At 32.7% G+C, this 15,727-nt stretch overlaps 1 protein-coding gene across 3 annotated transcripts; it reads right to left on the minus strand.

Moving 5' to 3' along the window:
• Positions 1–5,206: 5,206 nt before the first annotated feature.
• On the minus strand, positions 5,207–12,812 carry LOC123899193 (probable disease resistance protein At4g27220). 3 transcript variants are annotated; one of them, XM_045950276.1, is made up of 8 exons: positions 12,467–12,812; positions 11,942–12,017; positions 8,441–11,281; positions 8,083–8,328; positions 7,264–7,983; positions 6,355–7,161; positions 6,070–6,133; positions 5,207–5,620 (listed from the first exon to the last, which is right to left on the minus strand). In XM_045950276.1, exons 3-8 carry the CDS (start codon positions 11,240–11,242, stop codon positions 5,547–5,549), a joined length of 4,713 nt encoding a protein of 1,570 aa, XP_045806232.1. In that variant the 5' UTR covers positions 11,243–11,281; positions 11,942–12,017; positions 12,467–12,812; the 3' UTR covers positions 5,207–5,546. The 3 variants fall into 3 exon arrangements, with proteins under 3 accessions (XP_045806232.1, XP_045806225.1, XP_045806240.1); XM_045950269.1 differs by having other exon boundaries at positions 8,441–11,303; positions 12,467–12,738; XM_045950284.1 differs by having other exon boundaries at positions 12,475–12,494.
• Positions 12,813–15,727: the final 2,915 nt, after the last annotated feature.

Genomic DNA, 15,727 nt, shown 5'->3' on the forward strand with positions numbered 1-15,727 from the left:
CTACAATCAAAGTATTAAACATTGAGTAAAAAAATAATCAAAGTATCAAACATAATACATAAAGTAGAAAAAAATAGTACTTTTTTATTAAAACAAATTATTCAAATAGTAATAATAATTTTTTTTATTCAAATAGTACTCGGGGGTTTTGTGGGTCAGGTTGGACCAGTTTTGGTCAAGCATTTACCCGATCCAAACAAACTTAATAGTTGGATATAAAATTGTATTTTTTATGTTAAACACGAATCGATACAATTTGATGGTATATTTAAGACTTTAAAACATAAATTTTTTAAAGTATATTATCAAAAATAAAAAATGTAACAATTTTTTTAAATGGATTGGGTTCGCATTTGCATTGATTTGGAATCACAAACCCATAAACTACTTCTAGTTTGAACGGTTTACATTGATTTGGAATCACAAACCCCCGTTATCCAAAGTAAACCAATTCTAGTTTGAACGGTTTAGTTCGAATTGAACCTAAACTTATGATAGTTTCTTTGTAGTTCTTATAGGAGAATCTATAAGAGCTACGTATGAATTTAGACTTATTTTCTTTTCTAGGATACGGTAGTAAAAGGAAGTCATATTTTGGATGTCGTCTTTTGTTTTTGAAGAAGATAAATTAGCCCACTGACCAAATTGATACAAAAGAGAATCGAACCTGAAACCTTAAGGGCTCTGTTTGGCAAAAATAGCTTATGGCCGATGACTGATGGCCGATGACTGATGGCTGATGACTGATGGCTTCTAGTTGATAAGCTGATTGAAGTGTTTGGTAAAGTTAGCGGTTCACCTGGTTGATAAATGTAAAATGACATAAAAGGACATCTTTAATTCAATAATTTTTTTTATCAAATTAATATTATTTAAGATACTTAGAATTTATTATTTTAAGTTTAATTTTTTTTTTACAATAAATATATCTTTCAAATATTTGAAAATAGATAATAAGACAACGTTAAAACATGTGATTTTAAAAGAAGCAACGTTAAAAATGTATTTACTTATTTTATTTTAAATTCTAATGATAATAAATTATAAAGGGTAAATATGAATTTTAGTTAAAATAATAAGGGTACCTTACTATTTAAGTTTATTAATTCAATAAATATATCTTTCAAATATTATTATTAAACTAATTTTTATATGCTGAATTTTTTCCAAAAAAATTATTTTCATTTCGGTTGATATATTTTATGAAAAAATAACAACAAAATATATTCACAATATAGTATAATGCTTAATTATAGTAAGGTGCGTTGTTTCAAAAAAAAAAATTATAGTAAGGTACGTACCTATGAATTGATAAAAAAAAATAATATGCTTTAGCCTTCATATTTGAACATAGATAATAAGACAACGTTAAAACATACTATATACATGTGATTTTAAAAGAAGCAACGTTAAAACATGTATTTACTTATTTTATTTTAAATTCTAATGATAATAAATTATAAAGGGTAAATATGGATTTTAGTGAAAATAATAAGGGTAAAAGAGGAAGATAAAATGAAAAGCTAGAAGCTATAAGCTCAGAAGCTACTTGAAATAGCTTCTGAAAAAGAAGCTATAAGTTAGTAAAATAAGTTATAAACTCTTTCCGAAAAGACTGTTACCAAACAGGTCTTTTAACTTATAAGCCATAAGACAAAAGTTAAAAGTTAGCTTTTTTGGCTTGCCAAGCAGACCTAAGGAGAGCACATTACCAAGTCCCAATAACACTATACCAAGTGGGTTTTTGGATGTCGTTTTGATTGCAAATGAAGTCATTTATGAGGCAAAGAGAATAAAATGGAGAACTAATGAGTGTCTTACTACATTCCTGAATTACTCTCTTAGACCTTCGACATTATCATAGTCCTACATTCCATTTTTAGTTCTTACTACATTGTACCTCCCATGAGTGTTGCAGAATATTTTGACCATGCCATGCTTCTTACACTTGCTAACCAAGGGTTCTGTGTTACTGTGTATTGGTTTATGTGGCCATAGATGAGTCCAACAGAACACCAAAACTTCATATTGGAATGTTTGTAACATTGCACCTCTTATCCTCCTTGAGCCTAACATTCTTGTCACAGTTCTTGGGTCTGCAGTTTCATCTACACTCTCATATGTATCCATTCGGCAACAATACAGTTCTTGGGTTTTGCTTGAAGGAACTCAAGAACTGGTTCAACTTGAGATCCTTCAGTCAATGAAAGCCTTTTAAGTCGTGTGAGAGTCTTCTCACTTATTCGTCCTTTATCTTGGAATATCTTCTTCAAACAACTTTGTTCTACAACTAGCTAGTGACTCAAGACTGGGCGCATTTTGAATAAACCAATAAGCCTTCTTGATCCAAGCTGTAGCTGTTGCTCGTTTATATGAAGATAAATTTCACCCTGTCGATAAGCCTTTCCAATTTACAACCCTCGTACCAAATCCCTCACACCAAACCACAAATTCCAGCCCAACGATCCATCAAACACATTAGCCCTGCTGAGATTCAATTATGTAGAGAAATGGGACTTTGTTATTTTTGCAATGACAAGTTCAGTCCTCAACATCGTTGTCCTAACAAACACCTTATGCTCTTACAATTGGATGATTGTGAAAACTCCGACCCTATTCTTGAAGATTTCCCTGTTTCCATTGCACATACCGAGTCTATCGTGAATGACACAAATCACCATATGTCCTTAAATACTATGAATGGATTCACTTCTGTAGGCACCATCCGTTTCCATAGTTTTGTCAATGGAAATCCTATTCAAGTGTTGATTGATGGCGGCAACACTGATAATTTCTTTTAACCACGTGTGACTAAGTTTTTTAAACTTCCTATTGAACCTGTGTCTCAATCTAATGTGTTGGATGGAAATGGACAGAAAATCATTGCTGAAGGCAAAATTTCTGACTTGAAAGTGTCTATTCAAGGCCATGAAATAACTGTGCCGGTGTTTTTATTGTCATTTTCGGGTGCTGATTTGATATTAGGGTCTTCTTGGTTAGCTCCATTAGCCCCCATGTGGCTGACTATGGTGCCTTGAGCCTCAAGTTTAAACTTATCTTTTGCAACTGGCCTTTTCTGTGGTAATATTTGTTTAAAATCTTCATAATATGCTAACTAAAGAAAATTGGTTGAACAGTTACTTGCATTCATCATGGACTTATGCCACCACCACACTTCTACGCTTCCAACACTGGATTACATTCTTCAACTGGTATGAAAGGAGCCAGAAAGTTATGTTTTGGAGATCGATAAACATGACAGAACAGATTGTAGAAGAAAAACTGCAAATATCACATTAACAAAGTTTCCTCACCAGATTTCTTTTTTTATCTTTATGTGTGTAAAAGCATAGTAAAATAATTTAGTCTGCCAATACTACTAAACATAAATAACACAATCATAGCAGATAATAAAAACATATATCATAACTCATATAAACTAGTATTAGTTTTATTCTTCGCTTGTCATCAACAAAACGGGAGGGCATGAAAAAAGAATCACTGTCATGATTTTGATAAAGAGAGTTAAAAGCATAATAGAGTTTCAAGATGATGATGGTGGTTGTTGATTCCTTAGAACATAAGTGAGTAGTTTCTTCCACTCTTCTTCTCACTCTTCTCCCTGAAATCTATTAACCGCAATATCTCTTCTTGTTGTCTTGCTAGACGCTCGAGTTCCTCCTGATTCTTCAAGTATTGCTTTTTTAACAAAACCACAACTTCATGATCATTTTCTTCTCTTTCTTTTTCTTCAACCCTTTCTTTAGCTTCTACTTAAGCAACATTATCAGAGAGAAACTGAACATCATGTTCAGCAGTGGTTACTTTGTTGGATGAAGAGACTTTGTTTCTGATGGCATCTCATATTGCCAAATCAATTAATTAATCAAAGTAGGCTTAAAAATGGCGCCTCTAGTACCTCTAATACATGAAGTTCATCCTTACAGTTAAAAGCTTTCTCCTCTGGTGAACCGTAAATCAAACCACGATTAACCTAAGAAAGAGAAGATTCTAGCTGAAATATGTATTCTTTAAACATAAGTTTTAAATTGGAATAAGAATGATGCTAGCGAAATAGCTTTCACGAAAAGCGAAACAAAAATGAAAAACATAAGTAGAAAACTGGAAAAGGTAAAAAAGATACCATCCAAAAATGATCAATATTCAAATTCATTTTGATATTTAAAGTGGAAATCTCAGGCCAGAACAAAAAATTCATTTCGTTGTCTCTGAACTTGCATTGCTGTTCTTCCATAACAGCTCCTTGTCGAAAATTAACACTCATTTTACAGAATGATTAAGCAGCCATATCAGAGTAAAACTGAATATCTTTTTGCACAACATTTTCATTGTTGGACGAAGAGATTTTTTTTCTGATAGAAAACCTTTTGTAGCTTTTACTTTCACCTTGAGTCTCGGATAAAAAGACTCTGTTACTAGACATTATTGCTTCTTTTATGTCAATTGCATCTTCAAAATCTGCTAAAGAGGCTGAAGAACAATGGTTGATGAAATGCTTATATTTCAACATGGCTCACAATCCTCAACAGAAAACGAACGAGGATCAATATTTTCATCAGCTTCCACACAATCATGAGCAGAACTTTCAGCAGGATAATCATAACAAAAAAATTCGAACTAAGACTGTCAACAAGATCGGGAGGAAATCCAGGTGGAACACCAACATCAATTCCACTTCTGTCAGATTTTCCTACATAAGCTCTATATTTCCTTGAACCTGCACAATGATTCAGTGATGATTTTCTTTGACTTTTGGCCATGAACATCACTTAATGACATTGATTTTCCACTTTCTTTTCATTAAGAAGTGTCCTCCACTACCTTAATATCAAGGCTTAATCACTAAAGTATCATAATATGCATAAGTGCACTCAATTCCTTGTATTCCAAGCTTTTGCTCCTTAATTACATAATAAACAAAAACAAGTAAATAGTTCTAATAAACTTATTTAAAGATGCTATTAAGAAGTGTCCTCCACTACCATAATATCAGACGTATTTTAGTGCTATCACGTCTTAGGCAACATTTTTCAGATATTGACATAGCTTGCAAGATTACAAAACCTCCCCTAAAATTGTTACCTTGAGAACACTCCGAGGCAACATTTTTCCGCTGTTGTCATATCTAGCAACAATTACAAAGTGTTTCCTAAAAGTGAAATAGTATAAGAACACATGGTGTGAGTGTATTTATAAAACATTTTTTACCATATTTTCATATATTAAGAATTGAACCAAACATAAATTACATGTACCACAAAAGTTGTGGTAATAAAGGGCCCGTTGACCCAAAATGTTTAATTACTTAATACTATATAAGTTTAATATTTAAAAGCATGAGTACAACAAAATGACAAAATAGTTTCTTCAAGTTTAACGCTTTAAGTACAAGCCTACAACAACATCATCCAACTCATTTAAGTTTGTGGAAATCCTCCTCCTCCTCATCACGGTGTCGTCCTACTGAAGTTCATCACCCACGTTATCCTCACCACTTGTGTCTTCCTCTTGAAATTCGCAAGTACTTATGTTATGTTGTCGTCCTCTTGAAATTCAAAAGTACTTATATCTCCGTCCTCTTTATCATCTTCATTGATACCTTAGTGCATAAGAAAATAAAAACAAAATACAATTCAAAGACAAAATCAGCCTAAAATGCCACAAACGCAAAACGTGTAAAAAATGGTGCTTCTACCATATGTTCAAAGAAATTAAAAAATTCGAGTTATATGCTTTGTAGAAAACAATGTTGCTACTGAATGGTTAAAAGCATGAATGGACAAATAAATTACATCTCTTTAGAAAACAAGTACAGGGGTGTTCAAGATGAGTGTGCTACAACAATCAGATAAAACAAGGGCAGTAGCAAATTAGTGAGAAACAAAAGTTTCTATCACAACAAAATCTGGAATCTAACACTCAAGTACAATGTGTCAAAACTTTTTCAAAAAAAAAAGTACAATGGGTCACAAAAAAACAGATAAGTACAAAAATTCGTAAAGATAAAAAGGTAAAATGTATAAAAGAAAAGAACTTCTAGTTGTTTACCTTGGAAATGTCCTATGGTGGTCTCATTTGTATCAGAAGTATCAGAACGTTGGAAATTCCTTCCCTGTTAACAAAATGTTAAAATTAATAAACAAATATATATTTTGTCATTGATAAAATTCATTTTTTTTAACTAAAAATTGTAGAGATCACATTTAAACATTTTTTGTGAGGTCCATATTAACAACATGAAAAAACATCAACTATCATGCGTCCAAAAAAATAAATAAAACAACACAAATCATGATATTGTTACAATAGAAATTAACTGGGAATCATGCATACCTTATTTCCAAACATGCTGGTTATTGTATCATTTATGTTTCCCTTCCAAAACCATCCTTCATCATTTTCTCTAATTTTAACTTGTTGAAGATTTGGTGTACTTATGTATCCCTCAGAAAAAACCTTCATGTTATCACAATCTCTCACAATTACTATCTCCAACAATGGAAACTTTAAGGAGCACTTTTTAGAGCAAAATTGGTTGAGGCTAGACAAACATTTCAACTCCAACTTTCGCAGACTAATTAATGTAATGTGAATGTCTTCCTCTCCAGTAATTACTTCTTCAAGTGAAGAACAATCTTCTACCTTCAGTGTTATGAGCTTGTCCAAACTTCGCATTGTTCGAGATGTAATTAAATTTTTTAACCCTTTGCAACCAGTTATCTCCAAATATTCAAGATGACTAAGTGTGGCAGAGGAAGGAAATAAACTTATCAAACTAGAACAGTTGGTAATGCATAAGACTTTAAGGACCTCAAGAACTGGGTCAATTTGGGATTCTTCCTCACATATATGTTGAAGATTAGGTAATCCAATCAGATACAGTTTTTTGAGTCGTGTGTGAGTCTTTTCACTTATCCATCCTTCATCTTGGAATATCTTCTTAAAGCAACTCCCTTGAACAACTAGTGACTCAAGACTGCGCGCATTTTGAAGAAACCAATAAGGAAATGCATCTTCATTATTATAACCACACAAAGCAAGTTCTGTCATTTTTGTGAATAGGCCACTCGAGTTTTGTGCTTGCAATATAATGTTGGCTTCCTTATTATCTATTCTCAACATCTCCAAATTTGGAATCACCTAAAACACATTTGAAAAGCAATTGAGAAAAATTAAACTTCAAATATTGACTCAAATTTGTATTACATACATACATACATCATATTTACATGATATGCATACCTCTTCCGCAATGAAAAGTGGTTGATGCGCTTGAACAGAAAGTTGGTCATCTGAAAAATTGGAGCTTTTTGTATATAGAGTTCTATACAAATTCAACTTTGCACAGTTGAAAACACCAATGCTCTTCAATGATGGACATGCTAGGGTGTGCTTTTTAGCATAGAAACCCTCAAGGTTATCCAAGTCCCTTAGGATTAAAGTATTCAGTTGATTAAACTCAAATATGGGAGCTACATTCACACTAGATTCTTTCTCCTCTGCAACAATTTCCTTCATGTTTCTACATTTGGTTATTTCAAGTTCCTTGAGATGTGAGCAACGAGTGGCTACAGAAAGTGGTAATAGATGCTCCACACTTTCACACATTTCTAGATTTATATTTATGAGATTTTGAAAACTAAGAATTCCTTGAGGATCTCTACTCCATATCTTTTTCAGCTTCGGCATTAAAATTATAGCAACTTCTTTCAACTGTGTTGTTTCTTCAACACTGCCACTTTCATTGAAAGTCAATTCAAATATTTCTTCCACTGAAACACAATAGTGAACCTTTAACATCTCTAACTTATTATATGTTTTTTGCATTGAAGAAGGAAAAACTGCCACAATATTTTCACAAAATTCAACTTCCAACCTCTTCACTGTTTCAAATTGTCGGTGCCATATTGTCTTCAAGTTCAAGTTAAACAATTTGATTTCCTCTAATTTCAAAAAAAGAACCTATGAATTCATAAATAACAAACATCATTATAAATAAATAATTATTTAAATACAAGTTTAATATGAGTTGGAATATTCCCAATGGTAGAATTACAATACCTCTTCCAATGCATTGTCCCTCTCTTTAGTTATTATCTCCTCCATCATATCACAATTATTTATTTGAAGTTGTTTGAGGTTCTTAAAACTTGCAACAACAGCAGAAGAGAATAAGTACTTCAACCCATCACAATGATCCACAATCAAGTTGGTCAAATTGTACATAGAATGATGACTGTCATCCCAAATTTTATTCAAATGGGGGAGTGAGCTCAATTTAAGGGTATGCAAATTAGGAAATACAACCTACATAAACGAACCAATTTATCTATTAATTAATTTGTTTGTACATATCACAAAGCAATAAAAACTTATATCATTTGTATTTACAAAGCTAAGTTAAAACAAAATAACATACCTGACGATTGAAAAATGGTGAAGAAACATAAGACTCTGAACCTTGATATTTTTGCGAACTTCTGGAATCCATTGAATGATAAGACAAGAAATTATCAAGTGTCTCCAAATATTCTAAAGTCAAAGAACGTAATTGAAGAAACTCAATCTTTTCATTAGTTATATCATTATTTGCACTTAATTTGTTGTCTCCGAGCACTATCTCCTTCACAGAATTGCACTTATAAAGATCAATCTCAGAAAGGCAAGAAAGTCCTTTAATCATATCGAAGGACAAAATATATTTTAACTGGATGCAATTTTTGACTTTGATAACACTGAGACTTCTAAAAGAAGTTATTGAAACTGGACCATGACATATACACTCCAAGTTTTTAAGATTGTGAAGTACCAATGTTTCCAAGATGGGAAATGACACATGGATTTGAGTTCTCTCTTTAGAGTCAACAATGTGCTTCATGTTTGCATTATTTTGGATATGGAGATGTTTCAATAATGGAAATCCATCCCCATTTAGTTGATAAAGCACATTTTGAATTCCATCAACATCATCCAAGTACAAATTCTCAACACCTTTAATCAATGCTTTAATTCCGTGCTCCAGATGTATATTGGTCCCAAGTTTGAGCTTCAATGTTTTTAAGGATCCATCCTTAATGTCAGACCATTCCCATACATCTCCAACAACTATTTTATATCTTTCCAGCTTCTCAAACATCAATTGCAAGTCCCTTGGCAACATCCAAGTCTCGCGAATTTGTAATTCTAGAGCAATCAAGTTTGGTAGTTTTCCAAGCTCAGCAATGCTAGCATTTTCATTTTGAGTTGTCGAAGTCACATCTTCCCAATTAATAGAGGTATTGCCCATGTACAACTCCTCTAATCTAATCAAGCTTGATAAGATATTGGGTGGGACTACTTCTATTCCTGAATTGCTCAAATCAAGCATTCTCAACTGAGTCAATTTCCCTATTTCTCTTGGCAACTTGATCATTGAACATTGCCAGAGGCGGAGAATTTTTAAATTTTGCAAAGCTTCTATTGCCTCCATATTTTCCAAAATGCAAAAATCCAAACACAGTGTTTGAAGGTTTGTTAGGAGCTTAAATGAAGTGGTTAAGGAAGGCAAGTTCAAGAAGGTTAAATCTAGCGCAGTAAGGCTTCTCATATCCTCAAAAAAAGTATTGGGGATTTCTAAAGAACGGTTCACACTAAACAAAGAGAAAAACTTAATGTTTGGACAATAAATCGTTTGAGGAAGCTCATCGTTTTGATAAAATGATAGAGCCATTTGTGTGCACCTTATTAAAAAATCCTCAGTTGGCCATTCCTCATGTGGATTTTTGCTTAGAAATACATGTTTGTCCCTACGAGCTATGGATATAGCAAAATCATGAACAAAGTCATGCATTTGAATCACTCCACCTGCTTTGACATCAAGCAAAAGACAAGTCGCCACCAGAGATCTGATTATTGTGTAAAATTTGTTTCTTGCCTCATCCACGGTATTAACATGCTTTAATATTTCCAAACCCATTGCAACTTTCAGAAAGTACTCTACATCATTACCTTGCATTAATGCAAAAAGCAAGAAGATGTCCCTCATTTCATTACTCTCCAATGAGTTGTAACTCAATTCCAAAGCAGAATAAGTTGACGCTTCCATCTCTTCATGATCATTACTTTGTAGTTTCCTTAATGCATCTTTCCAAGATTGGACATCCCTCTTATCTGTCATTGCACGTGCTACTGTCACAACCCTAAGAGGTAAACCTTCACAATTTTTGGCAACTTTAATTGCTACTTCTTTCAAATTGCTATCATTAACCACATCCCCAGCCATAAACTGAAACAATCTCAATGCCTCGTTCTCCTCCATAAGATCAAGTTTGAAAGTGTAATCCTTTGGAACACCCATTTGCACCAAGACATTTTGATTTCTACATGTCATCAATAATTTGCAACCATTATGTTCATTACCAATTGGGATTCCTACGTTCTTCAAATCAACCTTGGTCCATATATTATCTAGAATGACAAGAATACGTTTCTCCATCTTGATTCTTTCTCTTAGGCGCTCTGCTCTTCCAAAAATTGTCTCCTCATCAAATCGTAAACGCAACGAATCTGCAATCTCCCCTTGAATAACTTTTAAGACTGGATTTTTGGATACATGTGTTATAACCACTTTATCGAACAATTTATGTTGCTTTGCAATTATAGCCACTTCTTCGACCAGAGTGGTCTTACCCACCCCACCCAAACCATAGACCCCAATGTTGCATGAATTAAGGTCTGTTAGAGCCTTCACAATATCATTCTTAAGTGACTCTCTTGTCTCATAATTTTCACTACCTCTTGTTGAGGAAGAGGAGGCTACTCCATCTAGGGTCGGAAGGTAACCAACTCGATCAAACATCCCTTTTCCTTGAACTTGAATAACATCGTTTGCAATTTTTGTGGCGTTCCTACTTAGTTGATGACGCAAAATCAAATTGGGGAACCCCCATGTTGAGCACCTTACATTGGCACGACGGGGATCTTTTTGAAGCTGATTTGCCCTTTCAATGACCGCGTCCACTTTCTCCAACCAGTTCTGCACATCTCTTTCGATTTCTTTACCATTTCCTCTTTCTTCTTCAACCGAATGAATAATCCTTTCTCTTACAGCATGTAGGTCGTTGACACGATCGGCTAACATCTTAAAATTACCTTTGTAGAATATCAAGTAACTTGCTTGACGTCCAATAGGCACAACAGTATAATCTGCCACTTTTCCAGCAACGGCAGTTAGAATTTCCATTGATTCTCTTTTCTTCTCTTCTTTGTGATTTGAGTCAATCTGAAATTCAAAGTAAAAGATACTATTTTTCGATGAGTGCAACTGAAACAAGGGAAACATTTGGAAATTTGAAGAAATTAACACATTACTCTTATCTTTGATGAAAAATTTGGAAATATCAAAAATAACGTATACTTTGATTAAAATTAAATAAATGTAATATGTACTGAAAAAAAGTTCAATAGTAAATGTAGATTGTGCAAATTGAATTTCATTACAATCATGTCTGACCAATTAAAAATAGGGGATAGCTGATAAGCTAGCTATAGCTTATGGCTGATAGCTTATAGCACAATTGTCGTGGGAGTTGCTAGCTTATGGCTGATAGCAACTATCAGCCATAAGCTAGCTATAGCTTATATTAATTTAATAAAATTTACGACAGTTCAAATTCTAACACTCCCACAACTGTCATAAACTTTATTGGACTTAAAAAATTCAATAAAATAAGCTATAAGGTAGTGATAAAATTTGGCTATAAGCTATATGAACTGATAAGCTATACTAAGTCATAAGCTTAAAATTTGGCTGTCAAAGTCTCAAAACCAGAAAACCCATCAAAACCTCAGATCTATAACCTTTATTAATTCATTTTACATAAATATATAGACAGTAATAAATGGCCAAAACAATGAAGAGCCATATGGGTGGGTCTCTTACCTGGATTATGAATCAACAAGGAGAGTACTGTTGATGGTGCGTTCTACAAGACTTCAAAAAGCATAAACTAAATGATCTGCAAACAACAACAACAACAACAACATAAAAATATTAAAACAAACTACAATCATAAATTGCAAACTGCAAAGTTTTAAAGGATTCAAACTAGTATAATACTCCCTCCGGTCCTTTTTATAAGAAACACTTTGGAATTTTTATTTGATCCTTTTTATAAGAAACACTTTGACACAATTCCATTTGTACCCTTATTAAATACAATCAAATAATTCATTATAATGCTAGTGCATTAATTAGAGAAGTCTATTTCTCATGCTAGTCAAAGGAGTTTTGGAATATAACATAAAATGTTAGAATCATTAATGAGAAAATTTACCTTCCTTGATCTGTGTGATTTTGTCAAAGTGTTTCTTATAATAAGGACCGGAGGGAGTAATACAGAACAAATTTTTTTACTTTAAATTGACCCGGCTAGTGAAAGATGAAGAAAAGCAGATTAGTGTTTACCTCTTAACCTTTGAAATGAACAGAACGAAACCGAAGTCAATCTCTTCCTTCAGTTTTTTCAAGTTTTTGATTTTTTTTTTCTTTTCTTTTTTCTGTATGAATGGAAAAATAACAAAAGTTCTGAAAGACAAATTAATAAAACAGAAATAGAAAGAAGTTGAGATCTGAAAAAGCAAACAGCAAAACTCTTTTGAAGCAATAAAGCTCTTTTGATTGCTCGGATGGGTTTCAGCAAAGACCTCTTCGGATAAATAATTTGGTTATTTAATTCTGCAATCAAACATAATAAATAAACTAGAAATATGCCAAACTGGTACTGCATAGTACAGTGTAATAATAGTTGAGTAATACTCCCACTTGGTCATTTATCTTTTTTTTTTAACATTTTAGTTTTTTATGTTTTATTTGTAATACTTTAAAACTTTATCTTTTTCATTCGTAACATTTTAGTCTTTTCTTTTAACACTTTGGTTCTTATCATATCTATTTATAAAAAATAAATGACCTAAATGTTACAAATAAAAAATAATAAAGGATCATAGTGTTATAAAAAAAATATATAGGACCAAAGTGTTACAAAAAAATAATAAAGACCAAAGTGTTATAAAAAAATAAGTTAAAGACCTACGGTGTAATTTTGCTCAAAACAAATTACCATTGCATTCACATTTGTCTATCTATAACTTTGATCATTAATATCTAAGTTATATTTTTTTTTTTTTTGACAAACAACAAATCATATTATTTCATTAATTAATAAAGTAGTAATACAATGAGGTAACATCTCAAAGATATTGCGACTAGACCAAGACATGGCCGCCCTAACAAGCGTATGAGCAACCATATTTGCTTGTCGCTTAACAAACTTAACCACAAAGTTTTGATTTGACATCATAATATTTTGAATGTTACAAATAATAGAACTAAACTCCGAAGAACCAGTGCGTAAATTCTGAATTGTGTCAACTACACTTTTCGAATCCGATTCAAAAATAACATGAGTGAGTCCTCTATGCGCTATGACCTTCATCGCTTCAAGAAGTGCTAAAGCTTCCCCTTCAATTATTGAGTACTGACCTTCCCTCCAATTGGTTCCAGCTAGCACAAAGTTTCCTCTATGATCACGCAAGCACCATCCATCACTGGTTTTATTGAAAACATTATGAAAACCTGCATCAACATTACATTTGTGCCATCCCATAGGAGGTTTTTGCCACGACACACTCTGGTGCTGCTGCACTGTATACTCCTTGTCTTGCTGGAAGCGCTGCACAGATGTCCATTCCATCCACAGTTGTCGTGCTTGAATGCCTAAATTGGGACCTGTTTCATGTGTATCATTCCATACTTTATTATTTATGTTATTCCAAAGGACCCAAATCAGCATGGCAACCATCCCTGCTGTGTCACGATCTTCACCTGCACAGATAGAAAAAATGACTTCCTTGGCTGATTGCATCTGCTGCACACGGTGTGATAATACTGATCGAGACAAATCAAACATCTCATATGTTTTATATTTGCATGTACATATTAGTAGAAAAATATGGTCAAAGTAGATCATATAAATACTACACAAAGTCAATATTAAATCATTTATTTTGGGACAAAGGAAGTAATAATTTATGGAGAAAACTTATATGCATTTCTTTGGATGCAGTTTTTCATGTTCCTTTCACAAAAAAATAGTTATTTATATTTTTTAATTAAAAAAAGAAAAAGAAAATTGTTTTTAAATAAAAATAACTTCCCTATGTATCTAGCACAGTAAGAACTGTGTATATGGAACTGTCCATAAGTTATTAAGTTTGGTCCATAATTTATTCACTTTTAATTTAATTTGATCTAATTTATCTTTAGATGGTACAGTAGGTGGTGTCAAGTTGTATATTTTTTTTTTACGGTAAAATAAATTTCAATCATTTATATGCTAAAATAGCAATAATACAAGATAATTGGAAAACAAATTGGTCTTTTTTTCTTTAAATTTATTCTTTATTAAATAGATAATTCATTGTATAACCTTATTAAATTGTATAAAATGCAACTTATTCCAATTTTATGCATTAATTACACAAACACATTCCCAAGGTTAATTTTGAATAACACATAACATTTTAGAATTTTTAATAAAAAAAATAAGTCTTCTTGATATATGTGTTTTTCTCAATGTGTTCCTTATATATAGGACTGAAGGGAGTAGTTAAATATTCTATCATATAAGTGTAGCTCAATTGATAGCTACCAAGAATATTATTGGAGTAATCGGGATTCGAACTCCGAATTTCACATTTCTCCACATTTAATGTACGAGAATCTAACCACTTGACTACTTAAAAAAAAATTAAATATTCAAAAGAGATATATGTAAATTTAGAAAGTGGCATAGTTATATAAGTTAGGCATCCGCCAACTGCAAAAGAAAATTGCAATGAAAATCAAAGGCATATGACAAAGGCACAATCAAAATCAGAAAAAACAAAGGCTCAATGCAATTAGTAATTTAGTACATAGAACGACAAATTGAGAACAAAAGACTTCAATACAATTCAACTTGACAAAGTTCATGATAATCTTTTTTAAGTCACGATCTTGTCTTTTTTGTGGTAATCCATGTGGATGCTTACTGTTTAGCATATGGTGTTGCTTTTTTTTTGTCAAGTGACAAGTAGGACACCTGTGTGACGTACTAGGAGTCTCATGTTGTCGCTACTCTCTCCGTCCCAAATTAAGTGGCTCATTTGATTGTTGCATATTATTTATTCACACATTTTGGTTTGACCATATTTAATTTTGGTTGGAAGGTACAAGTGTAATACATAGACAAATGTGACAAATAATAGAACTAAACTCCGAAGAACCATGTAGATGCTTCCTTTTCGCTAGATCGCAACAAGGTGAGACTTGGTATGTGCTTAAGGGATGATCATGGTAGGTTTGTGGCTGCGAGAGCAGAGTGGATAGAACATATAGTCGACGTGGAGATTGGTGAAGCCATAGGCTTGCTGCATGCCCTTAAGTGGGTAGAAGGAATGCAGTTACACGACACTGACTTTGAAATGAATTGCAAAAAGATAGTCGACAGTCTTTACAGCAAAAGAACCTATCTCTCTGACCTTGATACTATTTTAAATGATTGTAGAACTATTCTAGCTTCTAATCTTGGGAACTCTGATGTTAAGTTTATTAGGAGACAAGCAAATACAGTTGCTCATAGGTTTGTCGGGGCGGCTACATCTCTAGCTAGTTTCCATAATTTTA

This window comes from Trifolium pratense, linkage group LG1 (genome assembly GCF_020283565.1).
Source record: "Trifolium pratense cultivar HEN17-A07 linkage group LG1, ARS_RC_1.1, whole genome shotgun sequence".
Lineage (NCBI taxonomy): Eukaryota > Viridiplantae > Streptophyta > Magnoliopsida > Fabales > Fabaceae > Trifolium > Trifolium pratense.